This window comes from Phoxinus phoxinus (genome assembly GCF_949152265.1).
Source record: "Phoxinus phoxinus genome assembly, chromosome: 8".
Lineage (NCBI taxonomy): Eukaryota > Metazoa > Chordata > Actinopteri > Cypriniformes > Leuciscidae > Phoxinus > Phoxinus phoxinus.
Genome location: NC_136883.1, coordinates 31,878,679 through 31,893,717, shown reverse-complemented (window position 1 = coordinate 31,893,717; position 15,039 = coordinate 31,878,679). Strand labels below are relative to the sequence as shown.

At 38.4% G+C, this 15,039-nt stretch overlaps 1 protein-coding gene across 3 annotated transcripts in view; it reads right to left on the bottom strand.

The window, feature by feature from the left end:
• bcar1 (BCAR1 scaffold protein, Cas family member) overlaps positions 1-15,039 on the bottom strand; it is an 88,543-nt gene that overhangs the window by 54,429 nt on the left and 19,075 nt on the right. The window contains exons 2-3 of one of the 3 annotated variants that reach the window (XM_079620375.1): positions 6,870-6,914; positions 5,664-5,744 (exon numbers count right to left, since the gene is read on the bottom strand). The exons of 1 other annotated variant lie outside the window; for it this stretch is intronic. In XM_079620375.1, coding sequence (XP_079476501.1) covers positions 5,664-5,744; positions 6,870-6,914 — 126 coding nt within the window. The remainder of the gene's footprint in view (positions 1-5,663; positions 5,745-6,869; positions 6,915-15,039) is intronic. One more of the 3 variants, XM_079620376.1, reaches the window with a different exon arrangement.

Here is a 15,039-nt window from a genome sequence, read left to right as displayed (position 1 = left end):
CTAAATCACGGCCTTATTTTACACACTTAACACACAGCAGGAGTAACAGGGTTGATCAGACCACTACCGAAATTTAATTTCCATAGATAATTATATTTGTTGTTTATTTTCAGATTTGGGTTCTCATTATTATTTGTCCTCTTATCAGTCATGGTAATACTTTAAGATGATTAAAAACCACAAAGTGAATCAGTCTTCCTCTCTTTTAATCTAAAGTTGCAAGGATGAGACTTATGGCGTGTGCAAAGCAAGCAAAATAAGCACGCGCACACACACACACACACACAACAACATCAGCAATAGACGACTAGCTCACTTTTCTCAACCTCACTGCAATAAAAAGATTAGCATTAATGTGGCAGGAAGTAAATGGCATTATGTAGAGTTGAGCATAATCAAGGAGTGCTGGGGATATCACTCACAATCCGTGTACGTGTGTGTGTGTGTGTGTGTGTGTGTGTGTGTGTGTGTGTGTGTGTGTGTGTGTGTGTGTGTGTGTGTGTTTTCTCTTCACAGTCTCAAAAATGCAGAGAGCCTTCCAATCATCACCTCCTCCTTTTATTCTCCCAACACACACACGCATATAAAAGGAGGGGAGAGATGGAGGAGAGCAATAAATGAACCTGGGCATCCCGCTGGTTAATTAGATAGTGCTGATTTGATTTTTCATTTTAATCCGGGTTTTTTTTATGCTCTCTGGTTTCTGGATCCCATTGAAAGGTGTGCTCTCTCTAAACAGAGCTTTATTGGCATGATTGGTAACATTTACAACATTACCGAAGCGTATACAGTACGTACAGTAACAAAATAGACAGCACAGAAAATGAATATGGTGCCGTAAACAAAGAGATAAAGGAAATAAAGGGGAAAATGGAGCAAGGTAAAACAAAATGTAAAAAAAAATATGAAAAAAAGTAAATAAATATGAAAAAATCAATATAATATTAATATATATATATATAATCAGTAATAAATCACCCAAAAAATTATAATGTTCATCACATGTGTTGACAAGCTGAATAGCTAACTGTGTCTCCCTTTCCTCTGAATGACTTTTTATTATTATTTATTTCTCAGGAAAGGTTCTTATTTATTTTTTTAAATGTGACCTCTCTGATGTTTTGATATTATTTTCCCATTTTAAGAGAAAATGTACTTTTGTTTCGCACTGTTTTGTGTCTACATTTCCCTAGCAGTCTAAATGAGAACATACCATTGGCTTCTATTGTTTTTACAGAAAGCTAACAGACTAACCCTAATCTGAACCTTTACAATACTCCGAAAAATAATAGTAAGAACATTATTTCCTTGTGAATAATTTTTGCCTTTGAGGACTGCTTTAAGGGAATTTATGTGAGACGTAGCAAACTTAGTCAACTCACACACACTAATCCATAAATCTGGTGAGAACTGCAGCATTCTCAGCAGCCAGAGAGTGACTAAACTCTAAAACAACTATGAAGAGAGAGACCCATCGTATATGCATGGACACAGACATGCAAACACCAAAGTGAGACACCAAACAATCCTACGAGTCTCCTTCAGACGGACACAGACGCAGTATTAGCCGGCCTCCCCTCCCCCTCTCAGAGGAATGCAGGAATGTAGTGCTAACCCTAGCAGAACGCCACTCTCTCCGACCATCACTTCCAGGAAGGGGACCGTTTTCCCATGGGCTGGTTTCTCCAAGTAGCCCATTCTGCTTGAACCTCACCTCAACCATTCAACCGAAGTGAATAAGGGTCTCCGCAACAACAGCTTTAATTATGTTCCTCCAGTTAAACTATCTGTCTGGAGGATTGTGAGGTAATACCCTTCCCAGACATTAACGGTGTTATTACGCTCTCTTACAAATAGCTTTACTCTGTCTGAAAGGTTAATTATGAATCACTGCGATTTCCCACTTTCGGAAATGTGCTTCCAACAATAAAAAGCGCAGTTGTAATCAGAACGCGGCAGCTGTTTGAAGCTATCTGTGGGGAATGAGGAACGTTTGATATAAACTCAATTGCCTGATACACTGCTTCATTCGTTTATTTCTAGTCTACTGCATTTCACTGCATGTGTGAGTGTGAGTGTGTGTGTATGCATAGCCCAGTGTATCCAAGCTTTGCTCTCTGCCCTTGAAAATGAACGAGTCAGTGTGAGAAACACAGTCTCTGGGTCCCAGGTGTCTGATAAGGCAATAAGCGGTGGTCTCGAGGAAATGTTGAGATAAGACCACCACAGCCAGAGCTGACAGGCCATCAGTAACTGCCATCTAATGTAATCTCATTACCAGTCTCTCTGCCATCCGACTCCTGTCTTATTTCATCTGATTAGTCTTCATGCCACTCTTTACTGTCAAATATAGATCTCCAATGATACATTGAGGTGTACTAGGGTGAAAAAGTCATCATATGAAAAGGGTGGCCTTTTTTAATTAAGATTATAAATACTCTATCACACAAAGAATGTCTTTAAGTTTTAATAAATCAAGCTAAATTAGATATCAGATATTTGTGATGGAGATTCAGATTTTTTGAACGAAGTCACTTTCTCTGCTCACCAAGTCTGCAGTTCTCCAATCAAAAACACAGTAAAAACAGAAATAATGTGAAATATAATTATTTCTGTTTTAGCATCATTACTCCAGTCTTCAGTGTCACATGATCCTTCAGAAATCATTCTAACATGCTGATTTGTTGCTCGAGAAATATTTCTTATTATTTTCAATATTGAAAACGGTTGTGCTGTTTAATATTTTTTTCAGGATTCTTTGATGAATAGAACAGTGTTTATTTAAAATAGAAACCTTTTGTAAAATGATAAATGTCTACTGTCACTTTGGATGAATTATACACTTGCTAAATAAAATATAAATTTCTTTCAAAAACAAATCTTACTGATCCTAAACTTTTGAACAGTGCGTGTATAAATATTTCTAAATAAATTAGCTTTTTTATGGCATGCCTCTTGTTCAAATGTATCCTTATATTGTCTTGTTTGTATTCACTTGTATTCTTGTAACTTTGTTTTGTATTCTGAGGGAAAAGATGGCTTGACATGCTGAAGGCTGAGCGAAACCACAGCAGCAAATAACTAATAATGAAAATAGCTTGAGATGAAGGGGGAGAGGTCAGAGTTCAGTTATGAGGTCTGAAATGCAGTCTCTGGTTTCTCTCATCTCCAAGATCTGCAGTCCCTTCAATTCCAATCGCTGCCGCATTCACTCAAATCTCACATCCACAGCCTTTTTACAATCTACGGTATAGCTTTTGAGTGAGACACTGAGAAAAGTTACAGTACCAGTAACTTAAGTAAGTAAGTACAGTAGTGATCAAAAGTGATGTCCGGCCTAGGAACGTTTACCCTTTATTCAAATTATAAAAAAATTGTTAAAGAATATTGCACAGATGTGCTTTGAGAGAAGCGTTTTATTTGCGATAAAGCTATGAAACATGCAATTATGAGGACTTTTTTTTTTTTTTGCCAAGCTGTAATTCCAACACATGCAAAAACAAAAGAGAACCAACAAAATATAAATAACTGATGATTACGTTTTAGTCAATGTGTGTTCTTTCCTGTGAGTTTTTCTAAGAATGTTTTACATGGTAAAATAAAACCTGTAGCTGTAGAAGTGTTTTATTCTTCCCTCATATTCAAAATATTTTAAATATATATAAAATATTTCCCCCATATTTTGATGGTTTAATCGAATTTAGGCTCATTAAAAACAAATCTCCAAATCAATCACCTCTGGATTTCACTTTTGGGCACGACTGTTTTATAGTGATAGATGTCAGTCAAATTAATAACCCAATAAAATGTTTAGCTTATCTTGCTTTTTTATTTTTATTTTAGAAGTTTTGTGTGCATCTCATTTGCTATAATTAAATTGTGTAAGCCTATATAATATACATAGGCATGATATCGACCATCAGCTCTCTAATTATTGGTATCATATCTATTGAAAACCCATATTGCTCATTTTATGGGACAAAGCTTCTCACCGAAATGGCCAATTCCCCTGGAACATCCTGTGATTAAGTGCTTTGAACTTCAAGGGAACAATGGTAGCTCATGGAACACCCCTATTGCAGAGTTTGTTCCTCCAACCTCCTTGATATCATCCCTGAGCTTTAACCGGTACAGCACCCAATAACTTAAACAAAGTAGACACTGATGAGGCTCCAGCGAGAACAGTGCCATGCATGAGCGCATTTAAAGATCACGCCTGGATCTCAATTCTCAGAACATGAATCAGTGTGTCAAGTGTCTTTAAAACAGAGATTATGAAAGTGTTTCATGCTTCAAACGCCATTAGACAGCAGCATCATGTAATACATAGACAGTCATGTCAGTCCCGCTGCAGTGCAGTGGTGCTTATAGAGTTCAGGCGGGTCAGATGAAATTATTAACTCCACTGACCCACAGATAAACATCACATTGATCTGTGTGAGAGACTGGAGAGCAAGGCTCTCGGTCTCCACCACAGCATATAATCTAACACACCTCATTTAGCCCACAGGAGGAGAGGGCAAACGTTCACCGAGACGGACAGATTTTTTTGAGACACCGTGATGTCTGGGTCTCAAGGGTTGCAGTATTGTCGGTGGGTTAGGGCAGTGCCAGGGTCGGCTGTTCTGACCTCTCCTCCCAGCCGGCCACTGGGCACATCCATTACCCCAGCTGAAGTACAGTGCAGTGTGGGGTCGCTGACCCCTGTGCACGCTGGTGAAATACAACACCCATTTATCAAGGGGTCTGGAATGTGACTGAGAAATTAAGAGGGGGACAGTGGGTGACGGGGCAAAGCCAAATATCGCCCAAATACTAGGCATTTTACAACAGAGCAAGCAATTTAGCATGAGAGAAAGAGAACTGTTGGATAACAGGGTGCGCTGTTGTTCTCTCATGACGACATCAAGGAGAGGGGTCAGAGGTCACAACGCGCTCTTGTGTGTTTGAGCTGGCTCAGTGTCAGCATATTAGACACATACGTTCTAAAGCAGTATTTACCCCAACAGACCTATCAGTAAAAAGCTCTAATTTCTGTTTTATGTTCACAAAATAAAGTACACCCAGGGTACACTAACCTCTGGTTGTAAATCACTCCGAAATGTGTGTGTGTATGTCAAAGTGTAGATATAATGGCCTTTAATGAGCAGATTAGTATCTGTGTTGCTCAGCAAAGCTCTGTGTGCCATTGATGCCTCTTAGAGAGATCATTTCAGAGACCCATCGCTTCCTGATTTGGCTCCTATTCTAATGCTGCCTGTAGCGCTGGAAATAAAGGCCTGACCAGCGGCTAATAACTCATTACAGACCCACTGAGCTGGTGGTTAGATAAATGGAGAGGGGAAAACAAACATGTCATTCAGCTTTGTGCCAAAGCATGCATGCACACATAAACACACACTCTGCTCTCCAATTCAGTACAGTTATGCCTCCGTTTGACCTTGAGAGCGCCTGGGCTTCAGTCTAAAAATAGAAGAGGCCAAATAAACATATTTCATACCGCTTTCACGCCCTGTTTAGAAATGAGATCAGGCTGTGAAGAGCAGCGATCATGCAGACACGATTGCTGATTGTGTTGTTAATGAGTTATGTGCGGCGTGCCAATACTGTGCATTCACCGGTCAGCAGGAGGCGCCACTGCTGCCTTGAGTTTCACTCCTTACCAGCGGCTCTGCAGGAAGTAGGTGATGCTCTAGACGACTTCCAGATCCTGCAGATGAGGGCTTCAGCGTTCTAGATCCTATCTATCAAAGAGCAGTGAGACAGAGATAAATGACCGCACTGATCTGGAGGAACAAGGACACTATAACGGGCTAGTGAACTTTGACATGAAGATTTGCTTTTTTTAGTACACAGTCATTTAAAGATACACACACACACACACACACAATATGAATTCTTATTATTCAATTCTTCATATTCATGCATCTCATTCCAAACCTAGTTTAAAGCAAGAACAAAAAAGATCTGGAAATAAAAACTTGCGTACTTAGAAATCTATCAAAGCTTTATATATATATATATATATATATATTATTATTTATTTTTTTGATCAATTTAATGCAAATTCTTACTGACCCCAAACTTTTGAATGGCAGCATACAGATATATAAGTTTAAGAGAGTAGAGAGATCGACTAATATTAACACTCTATTCTCACATCATAAAAAAAGATGATGATGTTCTCAGATTAACTAAATCATAAGGTACCCACGCAAAAAATGCCGCTGTAACCACAAATCTTTACGACACATGTAGTTGTTAATGAATTTCGATCAGTGTTAAAGGTTTTGATGTACAGTATATTTACAGTATAATCAAGTCACATAATTATTATGTTTTATGATTAATTATTTCTGTCACTTATGGGTACTCATGCCCATCCTTAGTACACACACAAATGCAAATGCATGCATACATATAGTATACACTACTAGCTGCAGACAGTGCAAGAGCACATCAAGACTTCATGGAGAATGAAGATCTGTTTAAGCAGTGAAGAATGCCCAGCTGATGGCTTCTAATTCCCGTTTCATTTAGAGAGGGAGTTTTCTTACAGCCAGGGCCTCGATTAGAGGGGTAACGGCCCGTAAACAGAGAGAGAATGAAAACCAGAGAGAGAAAGGGATGGGAAATTAAGAGAAATCCGCTGGAAAGAAGAGTGTTCAGAAAGACGAGAAGGATCTAAGATGTCACTGGTGATTAATTGTCAAGTATCTATATTCATCAATATAAAAACAGCACCGTCATGCACCGCTCTCTGAGAGACTTCACTGCAAACAAAAGCAAACAGATCCACAGCAGTCATGTGCAACCAGCAGCTGTTAGACCCATCTCTCTCACTATCCCAAACTCCATGCTGCACCTACCTCGGCTGAAGCCCCCTGCAGACAGTCAAACATTTTACAGAACACCTGGAAGGGGAGGGGAGGAGATGAGACGTCCGCTCAGACAAACAACACATCAACCTTTATATGACAGCTAGCAACACAGAACAACAGTCTCCATCACAGGCTCAAGATAACCATGTTTGGGAGGTGTTTTTGTAAAAATATTTACATATTTACAACGTAGTACGGCCTCAAGTGCCATACTTTACAGTTAATAAATAATAACAAATAATGCCTTGTGTGCACATCATTTCAAATCTCTTTAATTGACCTCATAACTTGATCTTCCAGTAAAATGACTGACTTCTCTCTTGTGACATAAGCTGGACCTCAAGCTTTGAGATGCAGAGCAGCATCTACCAAAAATCTGTTATACTCGGATGTACGTCACAATCTGGAAGAAAATATTTTTTGCAACATTGCAACTATTGACATTTAGCATTTTTATCCTTTCTAGTATCATCTGTCAAAATCCTTGCACAGGATTGTGGGTTATCGTGGACAGCGAAGGATACATAAATGCTGCATTGACTGCAGGAATCAGATTCGGACATGCCAGCATTTGGAAACAGTCTATATTGTGTACTCTGCAACTGAAACTGCATCCAGGACTGAAAGTTTACAGAATTGTGGTTATGAATGGCTAATTCTACTAAACCCTGTGCATAACGCTAATACTACTAAACTAGGAGAACGTATGTGTGGCATGTGATGCTGTAAATCTTAGAAGGCTTTCTGACTCAAATCATCTGCTGTGGAGTAATAATGAGGATGCTCTCGTAAAACGGCATTCATATGCAAATATATTCGGCGCGTGTCCACGTACGCATGCAAGCGTGCGCTCAGAGGCTTCCCTGCATTCCTGACCTGTTGAATCCTGTTCTGGCCCACTGGAGACATGCTTCGCTCAATCTAATAATTACTATGTGTTTCTATGACAAAACACTACACATTCCACTTTTTTTTCTCTGCTCTGGTGTTATCGTACTTGGGAAATACAAGTTTGCATGAAACATACACCCTATTGCAATAGCGTAGTAGTCATAGATGTACTGTATACTACATAAGTATGCTGCTCAGGGTGCCTCCTGTGCTTTCCATGTTTTCATGCCTGCACTGAGTACTCGTCTCTGATTGGGGTCGCCGTGGAAACAGGGCAACGGTCCAATGCGGCTCCTGCCCGCACAGGTAAAACACGCGATGTGGCTTTAATGAATCAACCTGTTGTTTACACAGCTGCACATTCTTTCTCTCACTCTTTCCTCGATAACTCGAAACAATGTAATCACACAGATGATCACGTTCATTTTTTTAAAGTTTGCAAAATGACAATATTAGGAGTACAGACACAGAAATTTTGGCTGCCAAAAATTTTGTCTAGATACGTCGTCATTTTTTTGTTTTTTCAGTGAAATAGAGAAAACAGGCTAAAACAACTGAAGATGTCAATGCTGTTAACGCCCGTTTACACCTGGTATTTTTGGTCAATCGGATCACAAGTAGATGAGGGAGACATTTCCAGTTTACATCAGGTGTTTTAATCCATCTTTCATTCAACCACTTCTGCCCTGATTTCTTCGAGGGGAGGTTCTGTGTGTAAATGTATGGGGGTTTTTTTCAGATCTTTCGCTCCAGTGGATGAAATAAGTTTACGCAATTTACATATATACGACCGGAGACGACGGAAAAACATACGGAGAGTATCATCAGCTTTCGTTACCGTTCTGATAGTCGCAAGATCATGCTGAACACTATGAGTGTGTGTTATAAATCAGGAATGGTGAGAGAACATTGTGCTTGGTACATTTTTCGTCTTCAAACAAAACTTGGGTCTTCAGCCGACCAAGTTTAAATCCCGTCTGGCTAGTACGCTTCCCATAATGTTTATACACCAAGCCCCATTCACACCGCCAGCGACACGCAGCGACATGATCCCATTGGTGACAGAATTCAACAAAAATTCCGAGATTTCAACTAGCAAATTTCGCAAGCGACAACCAATAAGGAGTGAAGACTGTCTGTGGAGCTCACGTTGTTACCGTGACGGTGCGATTTCACAGTTTTTTATTATTTTGCTGTAACCACATACATGGATAATAATAAAATGATGTGTGGAAAAGAAACTGTAAAATAAGTAACAAATATATTGAAATATAATATATAAAACACATATATTGAAAAATTGAATATATATAACATGTAAATAATAATTAAAAATGACAAAAATAAAATACAATTAAATATAGGCCTAGTTATTCCAAATGACGGCTATTTCAGTAAAAGATAAATATTACTGTAAAGTATGATCAAATATGATTTAAAACTTTAACATTTGAATTCTAAAAAAGACAAAAATTTTAAAGGTATACAAGAAAAACACAAAGAGCTGCCAATTTGAGCTTTATCCTGAGGGTTAAGAGCATAAAAGTCCAGATGATGGCCAGTATGTGAAGGAGGACTGGTGTTCTGCACTTACTGCAACATTTTACAGCTCCTTCCCCCTTCACTGCCAGAGGCCTACAAGCTCAAGAGTCCAACATGTCCAACATCAAACACACACACATATACGCACACAAACACCACGCTGAGCCTGTACAGCTGATGATGTCATCAGCCTTAGGCCACGCTCACGCATCATCAGCGCGTGTCAGGCTCCGTCCAACATCGAGAGAGCGCACGTCACCAGAGACCATGGGAGGAAATGACAAGACAGGACAGAGGAGAGGATAAAAAGGTTGGGACACGATAGACAGATTATGGCTTGAGGACAAATTAGAGTGATGTTTTACAATCTGCCGTACGATATGTATAATCTGAATAGCTGCAGAATTACTGCGTCCCACTTCTGCTGAATGCAAGTAAGATCACACATGACGTAACAGCAAATTATAGTATTTTTTCTTTCTATTTTTAGTAAGGCATATTGCAATTTCATTCACCAATGATGGACAAATACAATTCCAAAAATATTTAGGATGACTACTATGTATTTGAATGATGGATTTTGGTATGGACGAATATATTCAGAATTTATTATCTTTATGTCTTATTTTAAATAACATAAAATATCAAATTAAATTAAATAAAATGTTAGAAAATCTATTTATTTTTATATTATCTGTATATACTGTACACACTACTGTTCTATAGTTGGGGGTCAGTAGGATATTTTTTTATAGAAATTGATATTTTTATTCAGCAAAGATTCATTCAGAATTGAAGATTCATTCAGAATTTAAAAAGATAAAGATTCAATTGATCATTAAATTGATCAATTGTAATAATATTTGACATAATAAAGAGACGTCTTTCAAAAACATAAAATAATCTTACCGACCCCAGCGATAACACATGAAACTACATTAAATTGTAACACATACACATAATGTAAATGTACAGTTGTGCCAGTACACACTAAAAAGACATCAAGTATCATGTAAATCTAGTCTAGATCCCCTATTAGCTTGACTAGTCGTACAGATAATCCAATGGCTAGATGATTTTGAAAACGTAGTTTTGTACATCCCTAAATTGTACACCTACAAAATGTACTAATTGCCATTCCGTTTCTTTATACATCATCTGTCGAGTCTTTGACCATGGAAAGTTTCACATTTGGAATTTTATCAATATCCCACATCTAAAATGTGAATGAAACATAGCAATACTTTAACTAACTACTCTATTCAATCTGCAAAATTCCTGCACACACAACCCACACTGACACTGGCCTAAGGGTCAGGCTGTGTTTCCGTGGTTACCAGCCCCAAAGGACAGCACAAGAGGAGAGTGGCAGTGAAGGGAGTGGAGACGGATCAGACTCCTCCAGTTCTCCTGATAAGAGACTCGGAGCAGCGACTTCCACATTCTCCTACCACCATCCATCAGCTCAGGTCACACAACGCTGATCCTGCATGTGTCCTCACCTCTGACCCCGCTCATCACTCACGCTAACACAACGTTTATCAGTGCCACACACGGCTCTTCTGAAACACATTCACCCTGATGCCTCATACCAAAGCTTTTCATTTTCAGAGGATGATGCTTTAAAGTACTTTATCGGGCTGCTGAACTGATGGAAAGAGAGGAGCACTGTTCTTCATGGGGAATAAATGGCTGGTATTGGTAAAAAAAAAAAAAAAAAAATAGGTAGGTAGGTAGGTAAACATATCTACTCATCAGCAGGCTATACATTTCAGCCCACTCCAATTAACATCCACAGGAAGAAGGGGGGGGGGGGGGGGGGGGGGTAGAAGAAGATGGATGAAGAGGATGAGCGATAGCAGACATAGATAAAGACCACTAATGATTCATAAGAGGGCAAACTGAGAGATGGGGCTACATGTTTTTACAATTTAAAATAACTGTTTTCTATTATTCCTGGGATGGCAAAGCTGAATTATCAGTCTTCCGTATCACATGATCCTTCAGAAATCATTCTAATAGGCAGATTTGGTGGTCAAGAAACATTTCTAATTATTATCAATGCTAAAAACAGTTGTGCTAATCAGTTTTTAGGATTCTTTGATCAAGAAAGTTCAATAAAACATATAAAAATCTTAAAACATTATAAATGTTTAAACTTTTAAACGGTAGTGTAGTATAGAATACATTTTTGATATCAAAATATGATCCAATATTTTAAAATATATAATATTTCGGTCCAAAACACTAATTAATTGATTTGTTTAACTTGAAAATATACACAGAAGACCCAGCATTTCATTTAAATTTTTTATATTTTTTATCACCCAGCCATGAGTGATAAAAAAAAAAAAAAGTAGTGGCTTCTATACAGTTGGGATTACTGCTGGATTATGAAATGCTGATGTCTTATCAATAACTCCGAGGTCAGAAATCTGTCTGCTCTAGTCTGACTGTTGCACTTCCTGTCAGTATGTGGCAGTGGAGCAGCGAGTTCTTGTGACTGGATCTGGGGAATAGAGAATAGCGCCATGAGCAAGTGTGTCTGTGTGTGGTGTCAGATGTGTTGCCTTCACACAAATACACACTCTCACACTGACACACACACACACAGATTGAGAGAGATAGACAGAGAGAGAGAGAGAGAGAGAGAGAGAGTATCTCCTCTCCAGAACATGGAGACTGACAGCTCAGACACTGTCCAGCTATTTGTTCCACTAACTCGCAGACAAGCTCTCCCAGCGGGCAAAAGCAGCTCGAATAACAACACATACGACTATAAAGAACCACACAAACTCACGAAAACACATGTAGACAGAGGAAATGACAAATGTAAAAATACACAGACATACATACATACATACATACCAATAGTACTCTCACATACACGTTTCTTCCATTATGAGTAAACAGATGGGTTGATTACTATTAAATTATTATTATTTACCTTCATTTGTTTTTGCTACTTTTCAAATGTCATTTATATATAATTCAGAGAACATGTTTGAGATGTAAAATGAGACTTGTAATGTGTGACAAAAAATTAAAGAAAATTAAGGATGCATATTTAAATATAAATTGAGGATGCATAAAGATGCAGGCAGTGAAATTAGCCTTAGCAAGACAAAAGAATCTGTAATTTTATTCTAAAATCATAGGTCATTTCCAGCACAGTGCACCCAGACACACACACACACACACACACACACACACACACACATCAGCTGGAATAAGCATCACTGTGCATGCTGCTGGGAGCAGTGAAAAAAAAACGAGGAGAGAAGGAACAGTGTTTCCTCTGAGAGAAGACAAGCTTTTTATACCCTCTCGGAAGTGGAGTAGGCTAATTAGAAAAGCAGGCCTACTTAAAACATATTAATAACAGCCATGCTACCAGTACCTCACTCAGAGAACAAGCAAGAATGTGTGAGATCCAGACACCCCAACACAGTTTAATATACAGAGTCTCCAACTAATGCTTTAATCGAGGACGATCGGGAGATATTTGAGATAAACAGTGTTTGCTAAGACAAGCATCACCATTATTCATGCTCATGCTAACCCTCAGAATTAAACTTCAGGGCATAACTCATTCCACACATTAAAGTTATAATTCACATATAAATTCATAATTGACTCACTCTGAAGTTGTTCCACACCTGTATGAATTTATTTCTTTTACTGAACACAGAAATGTTGATAACCTAACCAGACAGTTGAAAAAATAAGATATTTGGAAGAATATGAGTCAAAAAAGAGAAAAAAGAATAGTCAATCAATGGGTCCCATCAACTGTTTGGTTACTCATATTCTTCAAAATATCTTTTTTTTTTTGTTCAGCACACATGCACACACATATGCAGACAAAAGCTTTGGCAATACAATGTACAATTTGTCACGCCAATAAAGCTCATTTGAATTCAATCGAATTGAGAGAGAGAGAGAGAGAGAGAGAGAGAGGGAAGGGGGCGGGTTATTCCTGAGAGTGTGAGACCAACGGCAATTTGAAGGTCACCTCCAGTCAGCTTAAAGAGAGACCAACCCATCATCCATCACTTCAAATGGCTGTGGACACTTCACCGATGGACGAGAAAGAGAGGGATGCACTCAAACAGAGGGATTAGAATCCTTCCCATGATCCCAAACACAAACCTCGACAAGCAGTTCATTTTCTTTGTGCCTAGTATTATGCCACCAACTGCTTGTATCCTTGTTTCAATCAGCTCTTGGTCGCAAAGCAAATAGTCGGACAAGGCTCTGCATGCTCGCAGCGGCTTATTGCGTGCAAAATCTGCAAATCCTTTTCTCATCCCGCCAAACACTATCCCGATGTAATACCTGTAACATGTCAAATCCGTGGTTGCACAACTTCCGAGTCAGCAACTACGGAAACACAAACTGAGACTCGAGGGACACGATTTCATTAGGATTCCACTCACCGATGAAAGTACCCCATCCAGACTCCTATCGGCCAATCATGTTACGCTTCGAGGCTCTACACTCCCCGAGAGCGAATAAAAGCATCAATTACACACAATGACGTATCGCCTAATCTAGACTTAGTAGGACAGAATTTTTCAGTGTATTTTCAGTTGTCCACACTTCTCTGCTTCTATCTGACATAATTAGACTTACAGATGGAGGTTAACACACAACATGCACAAACACCTACTGTCCACTGCCAAATGCCCTTTAGGACTGAAAATATTTCATTCATTGATCTCATCTTTAATCACCAAAATGGCATATTTAAAAGTTTAATTATGATTTAAAGTTAAATTCATTCCTTAAAGTAACTACACCCTTGCGTTATTTAGTATACAGATTCATGAATATGCAAATGAGCCTCTCCACTCACTCATACAGGGTCATCTACAAGTCGATGTATCAGAATGGTAATGCATTTTATGTATCGCTCTCTACAACATTGGACACAAAACGGTAATTAATATGATTAGCCTTTTGCTTGACTCCGGAATCAAACCTTTATTTGTTATAATTTTGATAATTATGGCTTACATCTCATGAAAACCCCAAATTCAAAATTAGAATATTGTGAAAAGGTTTTATAGCTGTAAGCCATAATCATCTAAATAAAGGCATGAAATATCTCACTTTGCATGTAATGAGTCTATATAATATATTAGTTTCAACCTTAAAGGTGAATTACTGAAATAAATTAACTTTTGCGCAATATTCTAATTTTTCGAGTTTCACCTGCAAATAGCTTTGATATTCTTCAGCAAGAATGTGTTGAAAACTAAAAAACAATCAGTGACGTTTGTAATCGTATGTTCATGAATTTTTGGAATTTTGGAAAATAACTAATTCAATAATGACAGAACTCTTTAAGACTTAAGTTGATTCGTTGTTTTTAGGCAATCCGACAAATATAATATGTTTTGGACATATAAGTTATGCACATGTGCACAAGCTTATTTACACAAACTGGAAATGAAAGATGTCTGTAAGTACATCATAATTTCCTGTTCTGTGCTCCCTTGACAGGCTTTCATTCCACATATACATAAACATGGTCCCATTCATACTGTCTGACCCCCTACCCTATACTGACACAATCAAACTAGAGAAGAACACAAACTAGAGCCTGGACAACACAGCATGATTTACAAGACAAGAACCAAGCGTAAACTCAGGAATTCACCGCCTATGGCAACATTTTCTTTGATAGTCTGCTTGTCCTGACCTGTTGGCTCGCTGCGAG